The 22079-nt window shown below is 41.8% G+C and overlaps 2 protein-coding genes and 1 long non-coding RNA gene across 7 annotated transcripts in view; 2 read left to right on the top strand and 1 right to left on the bottom strand.

Moving 5' to 3' along the window:
* The first annotated feature begins 372 nt into the window (after nucleotides 1-372).
* On the top strand, nucleotides 373-14051 carry rfwd3 (ring finger and WD repeat domain 3). 2 transcript variants are annotated; one of them, XM_026172552.2, is made up of 13 exons: nucleotides 373-604; nucleotides 5983-6260; nucleotides 6341-6603; nucleotides 6730-6785; nucleotides 7782-7964; nucleotides 8061-8152; nucleotides 9407-9521; nucleotides 9630-9864; nucleotides 10134-10284; nucleotides 10368-10544; nucleotides 10660-10874; nucleotides 11004-11218; nucleotides 13192-14051. In XM_026172552.2, exons 2-13 carry the CDS (start codon nucleotides 5983-5985, stop codon nucleotides 13333-13335), a joined length of 2124 nt encoding a protein of 707 aa, XP_026028337.2. In that variant the 5' UTR covers nucleotides 373-604; the 3' UTR covers nucleotides 13336-14051. The 2 variants fall into 2 exon arrangements, with proteins under 2 accessions (XP_026028337.2, XP_026028338.2); XM_026172553.2 differs by lacking the exon at nucleotides 373-604 and adding an exon at nucleotides 3062-4021.
* Nucleotides 10571-17950, bottom strand: LOC113025118 (uncharacterized). The gene is made up of 3 exons (XR_003272767.2): nucleotides 17359-17950; nucleotides 17058-17145; nucleotides 10571-11238 (listed from the first exon to the last, which is right to left on the bottom strand). It is a non-coding gene; the product is annotated as an uncharacterized LOC113025118 (long non-coding RNA).
* Nucleotides 17931-22079, top strand: part of LOC113025114 (Golgi apparatus protein 1-like) — a 37161-nt gene continuing 33012 nt past the window's right edge. For all 4 annotated transcript variants that reach the window (XM_026172547.2, XM_026172548.2, XM_026172546.2 and 1 more), the window contains exon 1: nucleotides 17931-18288. In XM_026172547.2, coding sequence (XP_026028332.1) covers nucleotides 17956-18288 — 333 coding nt within the window. In that variant the 5' untranslated portion in view covers nucleotides 17931-17955. The remainder of the gene's footprint in view (nucleotides 18289-22079) is intronic.

The following is a 22079-nucleotide window of genomic DNA, read 5'->3' as shown; positions in this document are numbered from 1 at the left end:
ATTCTGAACATTGAACATGGAATGTTCAAATCCATACTTTATTATTTTTTATAAATAAGTTAGAAACGATCTTCGTTTTATATTTTCATTTTGCTTTTCTTACTACATTAGTATAACCACTGAATCGCTGATTCCACACGCTGACGCACGTGTGCAGGTGAAGAAGCCGAAACTTTCCTATTACTACTTTTAAATGCAAAATTTTTCCACATAATAATATAATACAGCGTTTCGTTATCTTTTGCTTTTTTATTTTCTATTTTCATTTAAATTTGGAAAACAATTTCAGGTCAGAAGGATAAAATTTGATACTCTGAAATCACACATCGACGATCCTCTGTTGACCGGAAGATAATCGTCTTATTTACAAACGATCTTCGGCAGTGACGTCGCGGCAGGCTGGAGCGGGCGGAGCGGACTGGCGCCGGGAGATTCGAGCTCTGAAGGCGGGTCTGCCTGACTGCATTAACCGCTGTGAGAAGAAGTAGTAACTCGTCAACACAGCAGCTGGACCCTCTAGATTTGCTTCTTCGACTTGCTTCTGCCATGTTGCTAACTACTGTGGAAGTTGAGACCGGGATCGGCAGCTGTTAAACCCTCACAGGTAGGTAGGGTTCGATCCTAACCGCGCCGCGACGACTACCCGAGCACAGCACAGCCAAGCTGGCTAACAGCGCTAATAACGAGCCTACTAACGTTTACTTTTCTTTTTTGTGTACGTACAATGGTTACCATTACCTTTGGTAATACGCCAATATGTTTAAGCACTAAGCATAAGAGTAAATTTACATTAAAGCGTTTTTACTGAATCGCTCCACTCCAATGCTAGCTAACTTTAGCTCCGTGGTTATCTGGAGGTAAAACGGAAATCACAGAAAACAACAGGTGTTCTCTCCAGATTGTAAAACGTTGCTCTTGTGCCGATAAGTAACAGTCAAGGTGAAGCTGAGTGGAGTTTGAATAGCAGTGACTGTTGGCGGTTTTCTTGCTCCGAGGCCTCTATGACCTCGGGCTTTAGTTCGGGGCTCAACCGAAGAAGGCGCCTGCGTCTCCCGGGGAGCGCAGCGAAGAGTATCCGCTGGAACGACATGGTAGAGACTTTTCAGGAATGGTTTTTCAGCTGTTTGTTGATAATGACTGCTTTAACTGTAGGTTATCCATATTTTAGCTTAGTGATGCTTTTAAAATCAGACCTAACGCGTTGTTCCAATCCTCCTCATGTCCACAACCGACTTTAAGTTTTTGCCAGGTTAGGATGCAGATAGATCTTTTTGCGTTACCTAAGTTTCCCACCACAGTCTTGTAGTCTTCCTCATCACTCTTTCTGTTACATCCCACTGCTGCAGAATAATCAGACAATTTCTGAAGGTGGCAGGTCTCTGTGCAGTAGCTGAAGTCTGTGGTGGAGAGGCGCAGGGACCAGGGTTGCTGACTAGGGCTGGGCCATATTATACCGTTCACGGTAATACCGGTATAATGTTAGGCAACGATAGGAAAATGAAATATCGCGATAGAATGGGAGTAAAACGCGCATGCGCAGTGCCTTTGTTTTCATACGCACATGGCCGATTGTTGAGTGAAACAGATGAACCAGAATTGGTTTGTAAAAATGGTGCAACCTCAGTGATGTGGAACTGGTTTGGTGTTTGTCCGTCAGATACACAACAAAGCACATTTTTTTGCAGAACATGCAAGCGGCCGTTGTTATTGTCATATTTGTCGGACTAAGATGCTCTTAAATCTGGGAGTAATCTGGGTCCTAAACTCCGTATGCTTCAGGTCAAACAACACTGCAGCATCACTTAGAGTTAAAAACTGTCTAAATTCTTTCATCTTTAATAAAACGATCAGCATTGCTGCTTTACCAGGTGTAACTATAAAGTTTAACTTCCAGGCATCCATGAAAACAAAAGTTATTACATTTAACGGAGTTAGAAGTTAGCAGGAAGCTAGCGGAAGTTAGCTCGCTAGTTTCGCTAGTTACCTAAGCATGATATAGCATGTTCTGACTGAGAGATTTCTGAAAAAAACCAAACGTACAGCTCTGCTACCACTTCCAACATAAATGAAGACAGGAAACTAAACAGCAGTGACGTTTGTAGGGTTACTGAAGTTGGGCTAGCTGGTATATAATGATGTGCTACGTGATCGCTAGCGACACAGCTATGTTAGCATAACATAAACAGTGAAGCTGGAGGACGAACACTAACACTTTTCCACTTATAAAAGTTAACGTGAAGGTTCCTCATGGTTAGAGACAAATGCAATCGCATGGCAGGATGCTGTAAACGGACCAAACTTCAGTCAGAAGAACAACTGAGACAATCCATCCACAATACGAGGTTAGTCATTAATATATTGCAACAACATGGGAATAGAGCAGCTGCAGAGAATTCAACATTAATGAATCAATGGTACAGAAGTGGAGGAAGCAAGAAGAATGAGTTTAATAAAGTTTGATTTATCTGACTGCTTTGTTTCCTTTAATGTGCCTTATAATCCCGTGCACCTTATGGTCCGAAAAATGCGTACTGCACACTGCAGTTTAATGTTGCAAAGGACCTCTTTTTAACCATATAACCATATTATACGTGGTTATGCTCAGGATATGTCAGCCCATTTCTACTGGAAATGCCTTTTGGTTAAACTTTCAGCAAGGAATTTGCATTTGCACTGTTACATTTTTATAAAGCTTTAATGTACATAAAAACCAGCTTCTTGTTTAAGTGAAAATAAATGGAAGGTTGTCTTTTTGCGCTAGTAATGTTGTGGAGTTGTATTTTGTCTCGCATCAATTATATCGTCGGTTATATCGTTATCGCAAATTTTCAAATATATATCGTGATAAATATTTTTGGCCATATCACCCTGCTCTATTGCTGACCACACTGTCTCTCACATACTGTATGTGTCCATCTCCCTCATCTAAGCTTATCGCCTAGTAGAGTTGGACAGATGGTGTTAAAGTCACTGGAGAAGTTAAAAAATATTATTTAAAAAAACAAACTTTTTTTTTCTTGAACTGTGCTTGTTAGCTTGTCCAGGTGGGTGTAGAGATAGTTGAGCAGGTAGAGACTGGCTGAAGGGGGTCATAAACGGGCTGATCATGGACCTGAGCTGATTTGTGCTGATAGTGCCACAGGTCTGTCTTGGGCAAAGCCACAAGGTATGTGACCTCTGTGACCTCTTCCACTGCATGGGGACCTTTTCCATATTCGGGCTTGTCCGAAGATGCAATGGAACCACATAACTGGGTAGCGCAAGCTCTGAGGACTACTGGCCCCATCTGACTCTGCATCTGGTCAGCAGTGTGGTGACAGATGGGGGGAGGAGTTGTAAAATTCGGAAAACACAGTGAGCCTGTGAGGAGGGGCAAAAATGGGGGAGGGTTGAAGGTGTATGGGAGGAAGGCTCAGTGTGGGGAAGGAGGGAACTGCAGCCACAGGTTTTAAGCTGTTAAAGAGCAGAATTGGTTCACAGATTTGGTTTGGCTCACACCACTACTCCTGGGTAGCCTCTCCACTCCAGACTTCACTCATGATGTGCTGCTTCCACTCCATATTCTTTCTGTAGTTTCTGTTGGCATGCATTTGTTTTCACTTCCCTTTGACTTGTTCATACGTTCTCCCTGCTGAAGGCTATATTCTTTGTTTTAAGCAGGACATTTGTTACCCCCCCCTTCCTTGTTTGGATAAAACTTGACAGTCTCTGTAGTTGAGATCTCCTCATTCCAAGTTATCGCAGGCAGCCTCTGTGTTTTTTTTATTTATTTATTTATTTATTTTTTATTAATTCTTTCCTTCTTTTTCTGTGCCTCTTTAAAGTGGCCCCCATAGACAAAGCACATACAAACTCCAAAAAGCACGCGCAAACTCCAAAACACAACGGAAGTGCTCCAGAACGCTAGGGACAGTGTTGAGCTCGATTTGTAAAATAAAGTGCAAGTTTGTTGCAAACGCTTGGAGTTGGATACCGGCAGAAAACACCTGCAAGAATAGAACAACCACGCTTTATAAGAAAGGTAATGTGCAAACTGTTGTTTGTTTGATATGTTTTTAATTACTATGAACACTTGGTTTATGGTGGAGTCAAATCTGACGTTAGCTAACAGTCAGTGTGCTTTGCTCAGAGAGAAGCTCAACACTGCCCCTAGCGTCCTGGAGCACTTCCGCTTTGTTTTGGAGTTTGTACGTGCTTTGTCTCTAGGGGCCACCGTACCTCTTGACTAGCGGGACGTACCTGAGGGTGAGGAGAACCGAGCTGTGATCTGTTTCCAATGGACAACCTGGTCAGGTGCACGAGAGGCACTAGAGATTTGCTTGTTTACTGTCCAGTGTGCAGGGATGAGTCAGATTAAACATGTGAAAGGTTTTGTTGTGGAATTTGGCTTTTTAGGGTTTTATAAAGAATAAAGTTTGCAGGGATCACCCAGTGGAAACTTCTAAAGCAGAAGGGAAATAAGGATTATTGTTTAAAGCCGGTGGGTTTAATGAGCCACACAGCGCAAACTAGGGCTGATATATATTAGGGGTGCAACGATACTCATATCGATATTGAACCGTTCGATACAGTGCTTTCGGTTCGGTATGCATATGTATCGAACAATACAAAAGTTTTTATTTATTTTATCAACTTTTCTTCTGATGATGCTGTCTGTGTTGAGTGCTCAGTGGATCTGCGTTTGACTACTCCGCCTAGGCTGCACTGTCGAGTGCAGATCCACTGAGCGCAGCGCAAGCTAGCAAGACAGAAGCTAAGCTCGTTGCAACATGGCAACTGCCTCAATGCTACCCGAAATTGAACCTCCCCCACCCTCATTCAGATCTGGCGTTTGGAACTATCTTGGTCTTTATGTGAAGCATGACCCTGAAGGTAAGCGCGTCATGGACAAAAGTAAAACAGTATGTCGGATGTGCCATGCAATGCTCAATTGGTGGGAACTAGTACATTAGCGCAGTTTGCTTGTTAACGTGTTGACGCCGTCCAGCCCCATGCATGGGGCGATCCGCGGTAACTCGTTAACGGAGTTTTGCGGCGTTATGGCGTTAATGTCATTTTAACGAGATTAACGTTGACAGCACAACGAATATGACTGCACATTTACTCCGACATCATCCTAGTGCAAAGACAAGCAGACAAAAACAACAAGCACACATGCTACAAACTTTACCCGAGTCATTTAGACAGCCGTTAGCACAGGATTCTCCTTATGGCGACCTGATATGTTTAATATGCTGCTGAGAATATAGCCCAGAAGAAGCGTATAGTGTAGCTTTTATTTTGGAAAGGGCCATTTCTCTGTAATAAACTCTCTTTTCCAAAGATGAGATAAATCTATCTCGATCAGATAGATTTATTTATTTTTAATTATTTTGTTGTTTCAGCAACATTAAATATAAAAACTGTACTTTTGAGTTAAAATATACATTTATAATTTTAATAAATGAGAAATTAAAAAGGCATGAACATCGAAAAACTGAAAGTTTGTGGAAGGCGCAGTTTTTGGCTTTCCTCATATTCCAAAACGTGCTTAGTTTTGAGGTGATAAAACAAATGACTTGTATTCCCTTTCTTCGCTATTACTGTCGCCCGGCATAATTTGCAAATGATATTTTTCTGCTCAACCTCTGACTGCTTAAACCCAAACCAGGTCCATGTGACCAACGTTGCACCGGTCTTCTTTATGCGCACCACCTCCTCCACCCCACCTGTAAGCTCCATGATAGCTTGCAGCCACTGCGATGCTTTCAACCAAAACAGGCGCATCAACATGAGCTATCGCGGTACAGCGATACAGTAAAAATCTCTACCATTGGCCAAATTCATATAGTTTCTACTGTATACCGTTTACCCTACACTTAGCCGTTTGGACGAGTTTACACATCAGCCACGATTAGTCTGCATGTAGTTGCTGAACAGAAAATAATGTAGTTTCCTGTCTTGTTTTTTTGGCTTTTTGATACACATAATGCTACCCTGCAGATGGAGGCCATGGAGGTAGACTCTCCTGTGGAGCTGCAGGGGATTGGGCAGCCAGAGGGTGGCGTTGCAGCTCCTGCAGGCGATGCTGAGAATGCCAACGCTGCTCTCGTCATGTCCGACTCTGGCAGCAGCACTGAAGTAGATGACGATGATGATGATGGCAGCGCCGAGGGACAGGCAGCAGCTTATACTCCTCCAAGGCTTCCTGCCACTTGGGCGTTTAGTCAGAGGGCGGTGGGCGGGGCTACATCTACGCCGCCAATACGAAGGAGAGTCAGGTAAGCTGGACAGCACAGAAGAAACATCACATGTGCTTTGTGTGCTTCATCAAGGTGATAAACCTGTGTTTGTGGTGCAGGCAGGGCCTCAGAGTGCACTATCCGAGCCAGACTGCAGCGCCTTCTAGAGGCTTTCCAGACTTCCTGCTGCGAGCGCCGGCTGCCAGCACAGCAGAGCCAGAGTCGGGCAGCGCCACTGAGATAAGTGAGTCTGAGGATGAGGCAGAGGGTGAAGAAGAGAGCACGGCTGCTGCTGCAGAGCCCATCGACCCTGTGCCACCTGCTGGGTCTGACCTCAGCGTCACTGTCCAACCTGCTCAACCACAGGAAGCCGCTACGACCAGTGAGTCTCAGCTGAATCCATTTCAAGAAATCACCCTGATTAAAGCTTTATCATAAAGCTGCAGCTGGGCTTATGATACATGAAGGTAACCAATGAGTGTCCACGATGATTTTTATGTCCGTTCAGACTCCAGTGGCACGGCAGAAGCCGAGAGGGCAGAAGCTCAAGTCCAGGGTGTTCAGGTAGCTTTCAGACATTTTTCTTTTGTGCTTTCTTGTGCTTTTTACACATGTAAAACTATTTTTTTATATATTTTAAAATTGTTTTTAGGATAACTTTATTAAAAAATTCTTTGGTTGTAAAAAAAGAAAAATCTCAGCATTAGTATGCAGTTACTGCTGAAGAAAAGTCGCTTTCCTTATGTTTGCTGTGATGTTTGGTGTCTTCTTAAAGTGTGCTTGGCTTTACCACACACAGAGTGAGTTGGTCCTCAGTTGGTGGAGGGGCCTGGTCTGGTCACCGACCATGGGGTACCAGCCCTCGCTTCATCCTCTCTTAATTGGGTTCACAAGCTCTGTGAACTTGTAGTTATCATCTGCAGTGACCTATAACCACCATGACACGGATGGATTACGCTAAATTGTGTCTTTTAGCTGTTTTCCAAAGTGGTCTCACTGTCTTCATTCTAGCACCCACAAAAACCAGGGTTTCTTTATTGCATCAAAAACAAAACAAGAAAAATATGTTTACCATCATCATTTTGTAACAAGTGTAGTCTTGTACAGTATTCCTTGACTGGAAATTGTCCTCGGAGAAGACCAGCTCCGTACAACACCAAGTCACTGATGCGTTCTTTGATAAGTGTGCAGTTGGTGTTAAATTTCCTTCCACAACAGTAAAGTCTTACAAATCCAACTTCTGCTTAAATATTAATAATTAATTAATTAAAGGAAGACATAATGTCAAGAATTTATGTCAAAACTATTTATGCATTATGTGGAAAATATATCAACTCAAGCCTCACGTGGGTGCTGATGCGTTTCTGTAATGCCACTTTCCACAACAAGGTGGTGCAACAAGTCAGTGTAACCTTACTTTGAGCCTTTGAAACACATCGACAGGCTAAAAAGAACTCGCATTCACTGATAAAACGCTGTCCCCAGTTTGTTTGTTTGTTTTTGGTTTTTTTAGGATATTTACAAAAACGATCATTAACTGTTGATCCTCCCTGCTTCCAGGTGTCCTCAGCAGTTCTGTCTCCCAGTGACGAGAATGAAGGTGACACCTGCACCATCTGCTTCGAAGCGTGGACGACAGCCGGCGAGCACAGACTCGCCGCTCTGCGGTGTGGTCACCTCTTCGGTTACACCTGTATCCAGCGCTGGCTGAAAGCTCAGAGCCCTTCTGCTAAATGTCCGCAGGTGAGAAGGAAGAAAAATCCCATCGACCACCGGTGGAAGATTGAAGGTTAAAATATATTTGGGGGTTGTTTTTATTTTTATTTTTTGTGATTTTAGTGCAACAAGAAAGCAAAGCGTTCCGACATCGTGCTCCTGTATGCTCCAAAACTGAGAGCGCTTGACAACACGGAGCAAGAGAGCTTAAAGAAGTGAGTGATCGCCTTCTCTGCTCTCTGCACCATATCCGTTTAGCTGTGCTAACGAGGAACGCTGCTCTCCTCCAGCGGGACGAATCCTGAGTGAACTCTGTTTATAAACTGTTAAATATTTGCTTAAGAAATGAAAGATAAACCATTAAAGAATCATCACTTGAAATTGACAACAGCTGTCTCACTCCATACCTGCAGGTGCAAGTAAATTCTATATGTATTAATATTTAAAAGGATAATGTCTTACATTGGACACTGATAGATCAAATGAAAGAATCTGTAATCTGCAAACAGGGACTCTAAAAGATCTCTAGGTAGAGTGGTCGCCCCATGATCGGAAGGTCGGGGGTTCAAATCCACTGAGCTACTCTGAGGTACCCCTGAGCACGGTACCATCCCTACACACTGCTCCCCGGGCGCCTGCTTAGTGGCTGCCCACTGCTTCACTGAGTGACTGGGTCAAATGCAGAGAAAGTAATTTCCCCACGGGATCAATAAAGTATACACTATTATTATTATTGTTATTATCTTATTGGGTCATTCCTCCACCCGACCCCCACAAAACTGGGATGCTGAACACAATGTCACGTCTGTCACTGTTATGGTTTCACTTCGGCTGTAAGACCACCTCTCGATTAAGTCACAGATTGTTCATTGAGAGATGTTGCAACAGTTTGAAAAACATGAGAATTTGTGGAAAACACTTGGATTTTGACTTCTTCTCTTCCTGTATCAGCGCTGTAGTGGCCACACCTGTTGTTCAGGAGAACACTGCAGTGCCTACCTGCAGGTTAGCAGCTAGCATAAACAAGCGACTGTAATATGATGTTGCGGTGGCATGCAAAGCGAACAGTGCAGAGGGTGTACTGGATTCTTAATGGCATCAGCAGAAAAGTTGCTTTACCATCATGTTAAAAAAAATCTAATTACAGTGACGGATCACAGAACCTGCAGCCAGCTCACAGTTGCCTGTTTGACAAGCCTGAAAATGAAACTTAGGTCACGATGACAAAGCAAAAGAATGAATCTTTCAGTTTTTTCTTGCACACTTTTTCCCAGTCTGCATTCACAGGCCTGCTGTCAAAATGGCAAAAATTATGAATAATTGTCTAAAGCCAGCTTCAGCTGTCCTTGTTTGTGCTGTTCTTGTTAGATTTCAGTAGATCAGGATCAGTAACAATATAGTGACATGTTAGGTGGATTTAGTCTGTGGGTTGTTAGTCCCATGACTGATTCCCAACAACGTGTTTGTAGGTCTCTGGAGCAGGAGCAGTCGCTGAGGAGGAAGGCTGAACTGGAGTCGGCTCAGTACAAAATCAAACTGCAGGTCGTCACCAACAAATACGGACAAGCACAGCAGGAGCTGCAGGTATTTCATGTGTTTTTGTTTAAACACAATCAAAGTGCGTAAGTCTCCCTCTGCTTTAGTTTAGTGAAGAATGTGATGCTAATAATCTGCCTTCTCTCCCTCGTACAGGAGCTGAGAGCCCTCATAACCGAGACGAGCAGGAACCTCTTTTCTTCCACGTCCTCGTCCTCCTCCCATGTCCTGAGCCTGTCTCACAGGGCGGACGGCTCCAGGTCAGCTCAGTACAGCTTCTCCAAAGCGGTGCTGGTGTCTCAGGCCGGAGGCTGCAGGGTTTTATCGTACTGTGAACCTTTGAGCTGCCTGCTGGCCTCTCAGCCGTCGCCTCACACCACGCTGGTGCCCGGTGAGACATCCTTCTTTCCACTTGACAAGTGTGATTCTTTATCGCTCACACCAGACACGAAGAACAGTTTCACCCCGCATTAGTTGTGTAAATGTAGTCGCGTTAGACATGCACACATAATGAGAGAAGTTCCACTAATAGATCACCCGAGTTAGTGTGTGTGTGTGTGTGTGTGTGTGTGTGTGTGTGTGTGTGTGTGTGTGTGTGTGTGTGTGTGTGTGTGTTTTGAATCACTCAACTTCCCCTTTTTCCTCTTTTCCTCCATTCAGGGTGCGGGGTAAAGAAGGTCAGTGTGGTGAACATGAGGGCGAGTCAGTACGTTCCCATCCACAGCAAACAGATCCGAGGTCTGTCCTTCAACAGGCAGAACGACAGCCTGCTGCTGTCTGCTGCATTGGACAACACTATCAAACTGACCAGGTACGAGCACGTCAGCATCTCCAGCCTCACAGAGGGTTGAGTCGTGCGCGCCTGTGAGTTAATGTGTTGTTGTTTTGTTCCAGCCTGCTGACCAACACGGTGGTTCAGACCTATAATGCGGGTAAACCAGTGTGGAGCTGCTGCTGGTGTTTGGACAACAGTAACTACATCTACGCCGGCCTGAGCAACGGCTCTGTGCTCATCTACGACACGAGAGACACCAGCACGCACGTGCAGGAGCTCGTGCCGCTGCGCTCCAGGTACGCAAAAAACATACGAAGGCAGAGCGAGCAAGACCAAAAGTTTTATTAAACCACAGTTTCACAAATTCACTCAACTTAAAAACTTTGAATTGTGGGTGTGTGATGTTTCCAGATGTCCGGTGGCATCTCTGTGTTACGTCCCGAGGGCAGCGTCCAGCTCGTTCCCATGTGGGGGGCTCCTTGCTGGCTCTCTGGAGGGCGGGTGTTTCTGGGAGCAGGTGAACGAGGCCACCTACAGGCCCCACGTCCTGCCCCTGGAGACCTCTGGCTGCACCGACATCCAGGTGGAGACGGAGAGTCGACACTGTCTCGTCACCTATAGGCCCGGTAAGACCCTGACCCCTCAGTTCCTGATAGAACACCACGTATGTAGGTAAAAGATGGAGGCGGTGTCACGTGATCTAAACTTTACACCCTCTCATGGCACCTTTTGAGTAACCATCGTCTGTCCTGCAGGACGCTCCAATCCGTCTCTGCGCTGTGTCCTCATGGCGCTGACTCGAACCCCTCAGCAGGAGTCGAGTGAGCTACCCAGCTGTTCCTGCGAGCCGGTGCAGACGTTCAATGCCGGCTCGTCCTGCAAACTGCTCACCAAGAACGCCGTCTTCAGGAGTCCGGACGGAGGCGGGACGCTGGTCTGCGCCGGGGACGAGGCCTCCAACTCCACTATGGTCAGTCCTTTTACATTTGTCTGTTATTTGAAAGAGCAAATTATTATTTTATATTTTGATAAATGATCAGCTTTTATTTTAATGAATTTAGTATTTTTTATTCATATTTGTTTTATATAAAATATTTGTGGTTTGCTTCGTTAAATTATTTTTGCATTCTAAATTAATTGAAATGTATAAATATAAATACCATATCATTTTTGTTGGTTTTTTTTGTGTAATTTCAATTATTTTAAATATAATTTAATAATTACATGTATTAAATGATGTATTAAAATAAATAAATGTATTAAATTAAAGAAATATATTAAATGGTTTTATTTATTAAATGTAATAATTATTCAATTCCCAATTACATTTTGTAATATTTAGTAACATCAAGTGTCCGAGAGTTTATGTTCTTTAACCCTTTAAAGCCGGTCGGAGCAGCACGCTCCGTTTTGCGTAACTATTTTTAAATCCTGGTAGCTCTGCAACCGCGTAAGCTAGCGCAATCATTTTTTTTTTTTTTTGCATATGAAACCGGAGGAGTTGTACTTACATCTTATGCCATCAGCTTGTCCTCGGTCACGATTTCCTTCCACATAAAGCTTTGCAAAAACTGCATAAAAAGCTCTTGCAGCAACAAAAACATAATATTCCAGATGCTTTGCTGATCGGATCAGCTGTTCATAAGAACGTATTCCTACGTTGGAATAGACGTCAGCGTGAACTATTGCATGTCCGCCATGACCTGCCCGAAACCGGAAGTGACGTCATTTTCGCGGAAATGTAGTTTTTTTTTTTTTTTTTTTTTTTTTTACCATCAGGGCCTTGTGAGCCTACACTGGTGTTTTTAAAAGTTATGTTTGACTTTATGACTTTCTGTTTCGTTTCTGGGATGCTTAGGACTCAAATTGCACTGCTGGAAATAGTTTATTTTGATGCATATGCTGTTTTTTTTTGCAAATATGCATTATAATATTTATATTTGTTTTTCCTGCAGTATATAAAAATTGGTGTATTTCAAAAATAAAACTATGAAGACACTTAAAATAAATTTCCTGTGGTGGGAAACTATTTTGTGCAACTTTTTTGTATTTACAGTTTTGAGGGTTAAGCCTCTTAAATTTCTCTAACTAGAAATATATGTTAAAAAAGCAAAAACGATTTTCAATTTTTTGTAGTTTATTGCACTTTATTGCAATTTATGTAATACACTTAATGCATACATATTATTAAAATTTAGGCTGTAATGATTGTATAGCAACTTGAAATGCTCCCAAAAATGGCTCCACAGCATGTAAAAATATAATATAAGGGTTAAAGGGTTAAATATTCCTTAAAAATTAAGGAAAATCAGTGATTCTCTTTTAACCCAGATTTTTTTTTTTGATTGAATAATTTTTAAATGTAATTTTTATTTTTATGAAATATTAGCCCAAATTCTTTTTAATTGTGCTCGTATTTTGAGCATAGTTATTTTAATTGCTTGGTAAAGGTGTGCAAACTGTGGGTGTTCACAACAACCTGCTAAGAACTAAAGAAATCACAAAGGAGGTTTTTGGTGCAACGCCTTCTTTAGATCCCATTTCACCTCCACAGGCCAGAGGTTGCCACAGCGTCTCTGACTGACACTGAGGCCTTAGCTAATCACTCACTCACTTAACACCTTACTTATGTGCTTGCATATTTAGTTACTGACCTACTTACACAATTAATTATTTACTTAATGACTCACAGTCACACTTACTGAGACTTGCTTATTTGATAGTTTAGATAAATTTTTTTTCTTGAATGTTTCTTTTTAAACTTTATATATGATCATTTCTGATGAGTCAGTTTCCAGTTTTGACTTTGCCAAAGGTGTTCTGATGTTGTCTTTAGATTTTAAAATTGTATTAATATTCTTATTTTTTTCTTGAATATTAAGCTTGAAGCTTAAATGTTTCCTTCTGTCTGATTTGTCATCTCGTTCTCCTTTTCCTCCTCAGGTGTGGGACGCCAGCAGCGGCGGTCTGCGCCAGAAGCTTCCGGCCGACCTCCCGGTGCTGGACATCAGCCCGTTTTCTGTGAACGGCGAGCACTTTTTGGCATCGCTTACGGAGAAAATGCTGAAGCTCTACAAGTGGGAGTGAAGTGGGAGGAGTGGGTGAATACGACAAGAGCAGAAAACCAAGAGACAAACCTCAGTCCCACGAGGAAAGGACGCCATCTGTGAGGAACTGTGGGAAATGTAATGCTGCTAAACTTTTACCTGTGCGTTTACACCGCTGAACAGGTTACCGCGAGTGATCGGACTGAGGAAGCGTTTCACACTCATCGCTTCTTCTTTTTGAAGTGATTCAAATTACGCAGGCGGATCATTTCTGTTCACCATATGAGTGTGATTTCAGGAGCCAAAGATCAGATTAATAATGTCTGTGTGTGAAAGAAAACATGAATGTAGGCCAAACTCGTCTATCTTTGTCATGAAAGTGAGTTCGGTTAGTTCAAGCAGGACTTTCCAACACTTGATGCTAAATTTATCAGATTTTCAGAGTTTCCCCAAAAATTCAACATAAGCCCCCCTTTTCTTTTCTTTTTTTGTCCGCCTTTTAAAAATTTCAGGTTTTCATTTCTGTCAAACTCTGTCCATCTCTGTGGCTCGTTATCGGAGTCAGATTTTATTTAGCCCTCTGACACGGATCACAAAGTGCCAAAGTAATCTGCTGTCGTTTAAAAGTTTACTTTCTTTGTCTTTTTAAAGGAAGTTGTATATATGTATATTTGCCACCAGTTGTTTGTGTACGCCTTCAAAAGTTAATAATAAAAATGTGTTATTTTTAAATAAAGTCAAAATGTTGGATTTAAACTGCTGTGTAATTCATTTATTTTTTTAACGTGTGTTCATATGTAGTATTTTTTATTTTTTTCCCCCCAAATAATCTCAAGGGATTATCAGCTGTAGAAAAATTTCTTCTCCATTGGATTATCAGAGAACAGATCAGCTAAAATTATGATCTAGACTGATTTATGCTGAGGATCAAAGATGGATGCTGAACAGAAACTAGATTTAGTTTCAGATTGTGAGACTTTGAGTGTAAAATTGACCTGTGAATAGGTGTTGGTAGTTTCTACTGTTTCCCTGCTCTTTGACATTTGGTCTCTCAGCGTGACTATGGCGCTTACGATGGAGACTGACCACCAGATCAGTTGTTAGAGCCTCCTACATGAGATTAATGTGCTGACTAGAACTCTGTGGCCTGTCACTGTGGGATGGTTCAGTCTAGAAACTTTCAGTTTTTCTGCCAGCTGAGCAAATCAGCTAGATGCTGCCTTCATGGACTGCTCGTACATCTTATCTTCTTAAAAGCTTTTTGTTGGGGGAAAAAAAAAAAAAACTCCGACAAACGCTCCTCTTTTAAGGGATTTTTCTTTCTGTTTTTTTTTATTGTTTAAAAAAAACTGGCCACTTCAAAACTATGACAATATACATAATTTGTCAGTTTTGAACCAAAAGTCTTGCAAACTGTAAAAAACTGGCTACATATAACCAGTGTTGGGACTAACCATTATTAAGTAATGTGTTACAGTAACTACGTTATTATTGTGGTAACGAGCACGGTAACTAGTTGTTATGCCAAAATTAGGAACGCGTTAGTCGTTACTGGGATTACCGCAATAGTCACCACACGACTATCGTGGAGCTTCCACAGATTAGCCACAAGTAGTGGAGGAGGGAAAGGGGAGGCAAGAGGAGAGTCGCCGGTCCAAGTGTGAACTGAACTTCAGGTAAGAAGTTATGACCTGCAGTCTCTCTGGGTCAGATATAAACCAAGTTTAGGTGGAGTTTATTTTCATTATGCTGACTTTTTCCGTACTGCGTGCTAGCTAGCATGACAGAGTTTCTATACAGCTGGGTGGGTGCTATGATGTTACTGATGTTGAACTTTATTTTGTTCATAAGGTTAATTATTAGAGTTTCCAACCGTCCTGTAAAAAACAGAATCGTCTGGTATTCAGAGAAAATATTATGCATTCCTATTGAGCTGAAAAGGAACAGTTTGTCCCGTAATTCAGCTACAATGAAAAAGACACAAAGCTGGTGTTATTCTGTGTCTTTGCTGCACAGCTGCCTCTTCTTCTCTCATTCTCTCCCCTCTCTCTCCTGTTGCTACTTCAATCATGAAAACTGATCAATGATCAGCTGATCGGCTTTTCTCTCTTGTTTGTTTATCACCCACTTTGCGCCAGAAAGAGGAAACCAGCAGATGTCGCGCTAAACAACAGCAGCACGTTTAAGTTTAATAAGCTGCTGTTAGAATATATTTAATATTAATTTCTAGTATCAGCTGATGTTTGCTGGAGCCACAGCTGTAAAGCTGCTGGTCATGATATCGGTTTGAATATGTGATGAGAGTGAAACATGAAGATGAAACCAGGAGATGTCCTTACTGGATCATCAGAGATGGGCAGGTGATGGAGAAACAGGTTTACCTTTTAGGTGACATGAATGAGTTGAAGTTATGAACTGTTTCTGAGAGATAAATAACACCAGGATCCTTTTCTAAGTAGCTGACAGCTGGTAACTGTGCAGGGGCGGGTCTAGCAAAGTGTTGCCAGGGGGCCAGGTAGGGCATTAACAGGGAGAGGTGGGCACAAAGACATACTTTCTTATTCTCATTTAAAATGTCTCACTTTTAAAAAATAATTATCTGAATCTTACAAACGATTGATAGATTGATGCATATATACCATCAGAACAGTGTACATCACTGTCACAACAGCGTTTGTTTTCATTCAAAGGCTTTATGATTTTTCCTATAATGGCGGGCCGGTCTCTAGTCAAAATGCCCAGGACGATTTTTTGTCCCAGTCCAGCCCTGTATGCAGCTCATCTGCAGTCTGGTGTTACCTACATCTTCCTATTCAGAAGGCAGAATTTCCGAGTTCTGAGTACAATCGAAAGCACCACGACTGCAGTTTTTGCGTTAGATGTAAAAAAGAGCACATGACGCTGTGACGTAGGCTAGAATCATGGCGGCGGTCAACAACGGTCCAGGCGTGGGATTTCTCTCGTGGAAATATGCACATTATTTTTTTTTTCTATTGGTAGGTGGCACAGTGCACTTGTGGCAAGTAAGCAAGCTAGAAGACTGCAAAGTTATGGAAGCAACACATTAACAAGATAATTCTGAGTAAAACCAAACTTACTTTCCCTAGTAACTAGTTACTTTGAAAGTAACAAGTAACTTGAAGTAACTGAGTTACTTTTGATAGAAGTAACTAGTAATGTAACTAAGTTACTCATTTAAAGTAACTTACCCAACACTGCATATAACAGTTCCTTTGTTTTGAAGAAAGTACACTGAACTACACCTACATTCTGCTTCAGACATTTATCAACCACAAGACGAGACCACATCATTCTGCTTTCAGTCATCCTAAACCCACGCTCATTTATCTGTGACTTATTGATTTATATTGCACAGACAGTAAGAACGGCATGCATGCAACATCATTTCAATGCACGTTTGACTACTGTTTGTCCTTGTGTTATTCCTAAAATCTTAACTTTCTTATTAAAAAATATCCAGTCTGAACTCAGAGCTTGATTGATCCTGGGTGCCACATCACTTAAGTTTAAGTGGTTTCTTGTGTGCAGTACCACAGCTTTGGACACAGCTTATAATTTTTACATGTTTTCAGCTGTTCTTAAAGGTGCATGTAATAAGAAAACAACATTAAAAAAAAAAACCTCTGCCACTAGCATTTTAGTTGAAATTCCTACTCTAATTATTTAATTATTCTTTAATTATTTTTGAATTACCGGCTTAAGCTTATCATTTCTAATTAGTTAATGTTTTTATGTGTTTACCTTAAAGGAAACCGCAGAGTCGCTGTGTCGCGCTATCCTTAGCACAGGGATAGGGTAAAATGGAGGCAGATGATCGTATATGGTGACCCTTAAACGGAGCAGCCAAAAGAAGAGTTCTGTTAATAAAGAGATCCACCATACCACTCCTGAGGGCTGAAAATGCTGAAAAAGGTTTTGTTTCCGTTTCAATGCACACTTCGAAAAGTCTGCATGAAAATACCAATTACAATTATTTATTTCCATAACATCCAATATAACACTTTCATTTTAAGACATGAATCAGTTGAAAGTCCAAACTTACCATTACATGTGTGTTTCAGGTTCACACATCAGAGTGACTGAGAACGTCGTGCTGTGTTCTTTCCTGAAATAAAAAGCATCCCCTGAAAACAGCCTGGATCCATCTCCGTTCTCAGGCTGATATGAATTTGAAATCAAATAAGTTATTGTGAGCTTAACAAATGCAGCAGTCTTGTGACTGAAAGGTCTTTAATCATAACATACTTCCAGGCAGAGGAAACATGACCAAATGTGCAGCTTTAATCCAGACTGGGAGGTGTAAACAGATCTCACCAATTAAACTGGAACAGTAGTAACTGAACTGCTCTGAACCACACTGTATGATGTTTAGACATCAAGTTTACACGCAGTGTTCACAGGTTTTAATTTAACTAATTAACTTTATAAAAGATTAAACTTTACACTAAACTAATATCATAAAGAATGCCAGGAAGAGACATTTCCATGGCTGGATGACTCACAGCATGAACACACGAGGACTTATTAAATATTTATGAACTATTCACTAGAAGAAAACAATCTGTCTGGAACTTTATCCTCAGTGCCCATATTTCCGACAGCTCCTGAAAGCAGCAGCAGGCTGACTGGCTCTGTGAAGATGGCGGACTGCATACGTGTTCCTCTGCTCCTGCTCTTGATGTGCATCTTTTTGTTTGTACATCCGATTCAAGCTCAAAACAAAGCTATTTCCAAACTTATTGCCGGTGTCGATAAAATGCAGAACCCAGTTGGAGGTCCGGGGCCCGCGGTGGGAAACCCTGGAGTCGATGAGAGGAACCAAGGCGCCGGGGCCTCGCTGTCTCGGAGGCGCTCTACCGGCTGGAAGTTGGCTGAGGAGGCGGTGTGCAGAGACGACCTGACCCGGCTTTGCCCCAAACACTCCTGGAACAATAACCTGGCGGTGTTGGAGTGTCTCCAGGACAGGAAAGAGGTATATTCGCGGGAATGGTAGCTTTAATCCCGGAGAAAAAGGCAGGGTGTGCCTGCAGAACGAGCTAAAGCTAGCTGCTAGCAACCAGACAACGTCACGCCAAACGCCAGGCAAAATTACAGCAATTTATGATTTTTGTATCGTTTTTAATGTAACACCCAGTGCATGAGAGGACTCAAAACATTTTCATAGTCGTTGAAGTTTAGTTTTCAATTCGGCGTGCTACAGTGCCAGGAATGCAAGGAACTGTGTCTCAACTGAATGCTTCAAATTGGAAAAGTGAGACGTGGATAAGAAAAAAAGAAACTGGTTACCATTTAAATAAAAGTTGGACTATTAACAGGCCGAATTTATCTGAATATATTACCGACTCAGATTAACTATAAACTTGGATCAGAGTACCTATAGGGATTTAATATTGGGCTAAAACTGGTGGATTGTTGGTGCTCTACGGAGTAGTTAAAACACCACGTATGTTTCGGATTAGCTAGCGGTTAAATGTCAAATTATCAAAGAAAAATGCTCCTTTGCTGGTATAACAGTCCGCAGAAACCCAGCGGCACTCTGGCGTGGACAGATGGGTAACCGAGTAACTTTTTAAACCGAGTGACTTTACATTAAAGCTGTTAACTGTTCGGCAGCAGTTGTCGCTAGCTCTGGTAGCCTTGGCGAGATGCTAACCCAGATAACGTTACCAAACCTGCTGCTGGGTGATTTTAAGCTTTTTTTACTTTTAATTTCAGACCCCGATGGTGATTGATATGGGTGTTGTCCACCTAGTGTGCGGTTGTTATGTGTTAAAGATTGATGTGAGACAGACTGAAGTGTTAGGACTTATTTTGTCTGATGGTTTCCCCCCTGGGGAAGGCTGTTGGTGGCCTCTCTGTGCAGCCCCGTTATTCTCTGTGGTTTTGGGGGTTGTGAGTGTTGACTTGGCGCTGTTAAAGGTACCTTTTGTAATTACCCCCTGGAAATGTGATTTCAGCTTTGACCACAAGAGGCAGCGTTTTATGTTGGGATGTTCTTAGATGTGCACCAATCTAAGAATAAACTTTTTTTGTTTTTTTGTTGTTGTTTTTTTTTACAGTAAAAGTCATTTAAATCTAACCTTGTACTCTTGCAGTAGCAGAGGAAGCTTGTGCTGAAAAGGAACCCAAAAATGCTTTACAGTACAGTGAGATATTAAATTGTGATGTTATCTTTAGTTCTAATAGAAATAAAAGTATATGTATTTTTATATATGTGTATCAATATGAAGATAACAAAACGGTTAATAAAACTCTGTAAGAAAGGTTTTCTTTTAGATTATCACAGTGGCTGGAATTATGTACATCTGATGACTTTAATGACTGGCCTGGTTAAACAGGGAAGGTACCTGGTTTGACTAGCTGCACTGATGTCTAATCAGAGCAACACATTGACATTATGGATAGACGGTAGGATGATAGTTTTAGTAAAATTAGGATAAATAATAAATCTCCTCATCTTTGGTCTTTGAGAAAATGTGGGCATCTTACCACAGCTGTTTATGTCCTGCAAATAAATCCCTCTTTCATTCTCAGGAAGCTGTATGCCTTTATAAAACAATATGTAGAAAAAAAAAGTAATGAGCTTTTTAACTTTATAATGCATTTTCACTTTCCAGGCAGTTGTTGGCTCTGGTTGTACATAATTTAAAGCATTTTACAAAAGGGGCATAAGAACTATTCATTACAGTGGACATTACGAGGCCCTAATTTGCGAACCTATTCACCTATGAAATTAACTTAACTGAAGATCTACCAATACATTCTTTTCATCCATCCATCCATTCGCTTCCGCTTATCCTTTTCAGGGTCGCGGGGGCGCTGGAGCCCATCTCAGCTGTCATAGGGCGAAAGGCGGGGTACACCCTGGACAGGTCGCCAGTCTGTCGCAGGGCTAACACATAGGGACAAACAACCATTCACACTCACATTCACACCTAGTGGCAATTTGAATTATCCAATTAACCTATCCCCACAAGCTGCATGTCTTTGGACGGTGGGAGGAAGCCGGAGTACCCGGAGAGAACCCACGCAAACACGGGGAGAACATGCAAACTCCACACAGAAAGACCCCGGCCTGATGGTGGAATTGAACTCAGGACCTTCTTGCTGTGACGCAACAGTGCTAACCACCGTGCTGCCCCACATTCTTTTCAAGTCCAGTTAAAAATATGGATATCTTGCCTTTGTGTACCTTGTCATACTGAGTACCAGACACCCTTCAGAGGAAACTCATTTCAGCTGCTTGTGTCCTCTGTCTCATCCTTTTAGTCTTTACCCACAGCTCGTGGCTGTAAAGAGTAGGAAGATAATCAGTAAATCCAGAGCTTTGCCTTCACAAAGATATTTGTTCCTCTGCATGGAGCCTGACTGTGTACACCACTGTAAAAAATGAAGCATCTGAGAATACACATTTATTTTTATTAGTAAATGGTAGAGCTGGGCGATAGAACGATAAAGATATGTATCGCAATATAACTTTTACTCGATAGAGAAATTAAGCTATCGCGATAGACCTCGCCGCTCTTGTCCTCTTAAAAAAAAAAAAGGTCAGCCAATCCAAATCAAGTAGCGCAGAGCCGAACCAATCACAGCCGAAGCGTCGCGTCGCGTAACTTGTTACGTACAGCACAAGTGCCAAGCCGCACGTGTGTTTGTTTGGGAAGCAGCCAGCGGGTAATGGAGCCAGCGCGTAATGGAGGAAATGAGTGTGCCGACTAGAAAAATCAACCGAGCGTGACCGAAGAGAAAACAGATGGTGGTTCCAATGCCGGAGAGATTGTCGAACGGAAGAGCCAAAGAAGTTCCGTAGTGTGAAGGTATTTCGGCTATTTCAAGTCTGACAAAAAACAGAGTAGCGTGCACTGTAAATGTGCCGAAAGCAAGTCTGGAAATACAATAAACTGGTGCATGCGTCACACTGTGCGCCACGTTATTGTTTCGGTGAAATGAATTTCTACAATACTGTTACTGTTAATTCTACTCTCTGCAGTGTTTAAATGCTTACATATACACACAGTTACTGTCCCTCCACACATACGACTCGGTTCTGCTTCTATGACCCAGCTTTGTTTACTTTTTCCCACCGAGGCTTCTAGACTTCTGATTGGCCAACATTTCTTCACGGTTAGGAATCTAGCGCCACCTGCTGCTTTGGCATGTTCATAGCAGCGTTTTCCTTCATTTCTGCCTTTATGTGTGGACGGGATTATTTTTTAAAACGAAAACGGAAAATCTCCGTTTTCAAAAATACCCGTGTACGTGTGGACGTAGCCTCAGTCTCTGACTGGAAGCGCTAATTCGTCATTCGGCTTTTGTCAGACTAAAGTAACTGTTAAAACTGTTTGAAAAGCTCAGCTATACAACAAGGAGAGATTGAGAATTTCCTTTTAGTTCTCAGTTTATTTGATATTGACAAAAGTTAGTCAGTTTTGTCTGTTCTTCTGTAAAACAAACTAAGATTTATTTTTAGAATTAATATTTTGTTTCTAAGTGGAATTGACAATTTAGTCTGTTTCGTTTGTTCTATTTTGAAACTTAAACGCTTTAGCGGCTGCCTTTTGTGTAGTTTGCAATATTTGCCTTTATTTATCTGAAAAAGTCTCATGTTCCTTAAGTACATCTACCCTGTTGAACTTATTATGGGAAATAAATATTTAAATAAAAACAAGCTGCTGATTATTTCACATTTTACTTGTGAGCAACGGCACATTTAAATCTTACAAATATAGTTATTTGGCTTATATCGTGATAGATATCGTTATC

Source organism: Astatotilapia calliptera, chromosome 7 (assembly GCF_964374335.1).
Source record: "Astatotilapia calliptera chromosome 7, fAstCal68.1, whole genome shotgun sequence".
In the NCBI taxonomy this organism is placed as follows: domain Eukaryota; kingdom Metazoa; phylum Chordata; class Actinopteri; order Cichliformes; family Cichlidae; genus Astatotilapia; species Astatotilapia calliptera.
This window is presented reverse-complemented; position numbering and strand designations above follow the sequence as displayed.

What these genes read in the sequence shown, in the direction of transcription:
- rfwd3 (XM_026172552.2), top strand. Translation starts at nt 5,983, where the DNA reads ATGGAGGCCATGGAGGTAGACTCTCCTGTGGAGCTGCAGGGGATTGGG. An exon ending in GAGCAAGAGAGCTTAAAGAA is followed by an intron (nt 8,153 to 9,406) that starts GTGAGTGATCGC and finishes ACGTGTTTGTAG; the next exon opens with GTCTCTGGAGCAGGAGCAGT. An exon ending in TCTCGTCACCTATAGGCCCG is followed by an intron (nt 10,875 to 11,003) that starts GTAAGACCCTGA and finishes TCTGTCCTGCAG; the next exon opens with GACGCTCCAATCCGTCTCTG.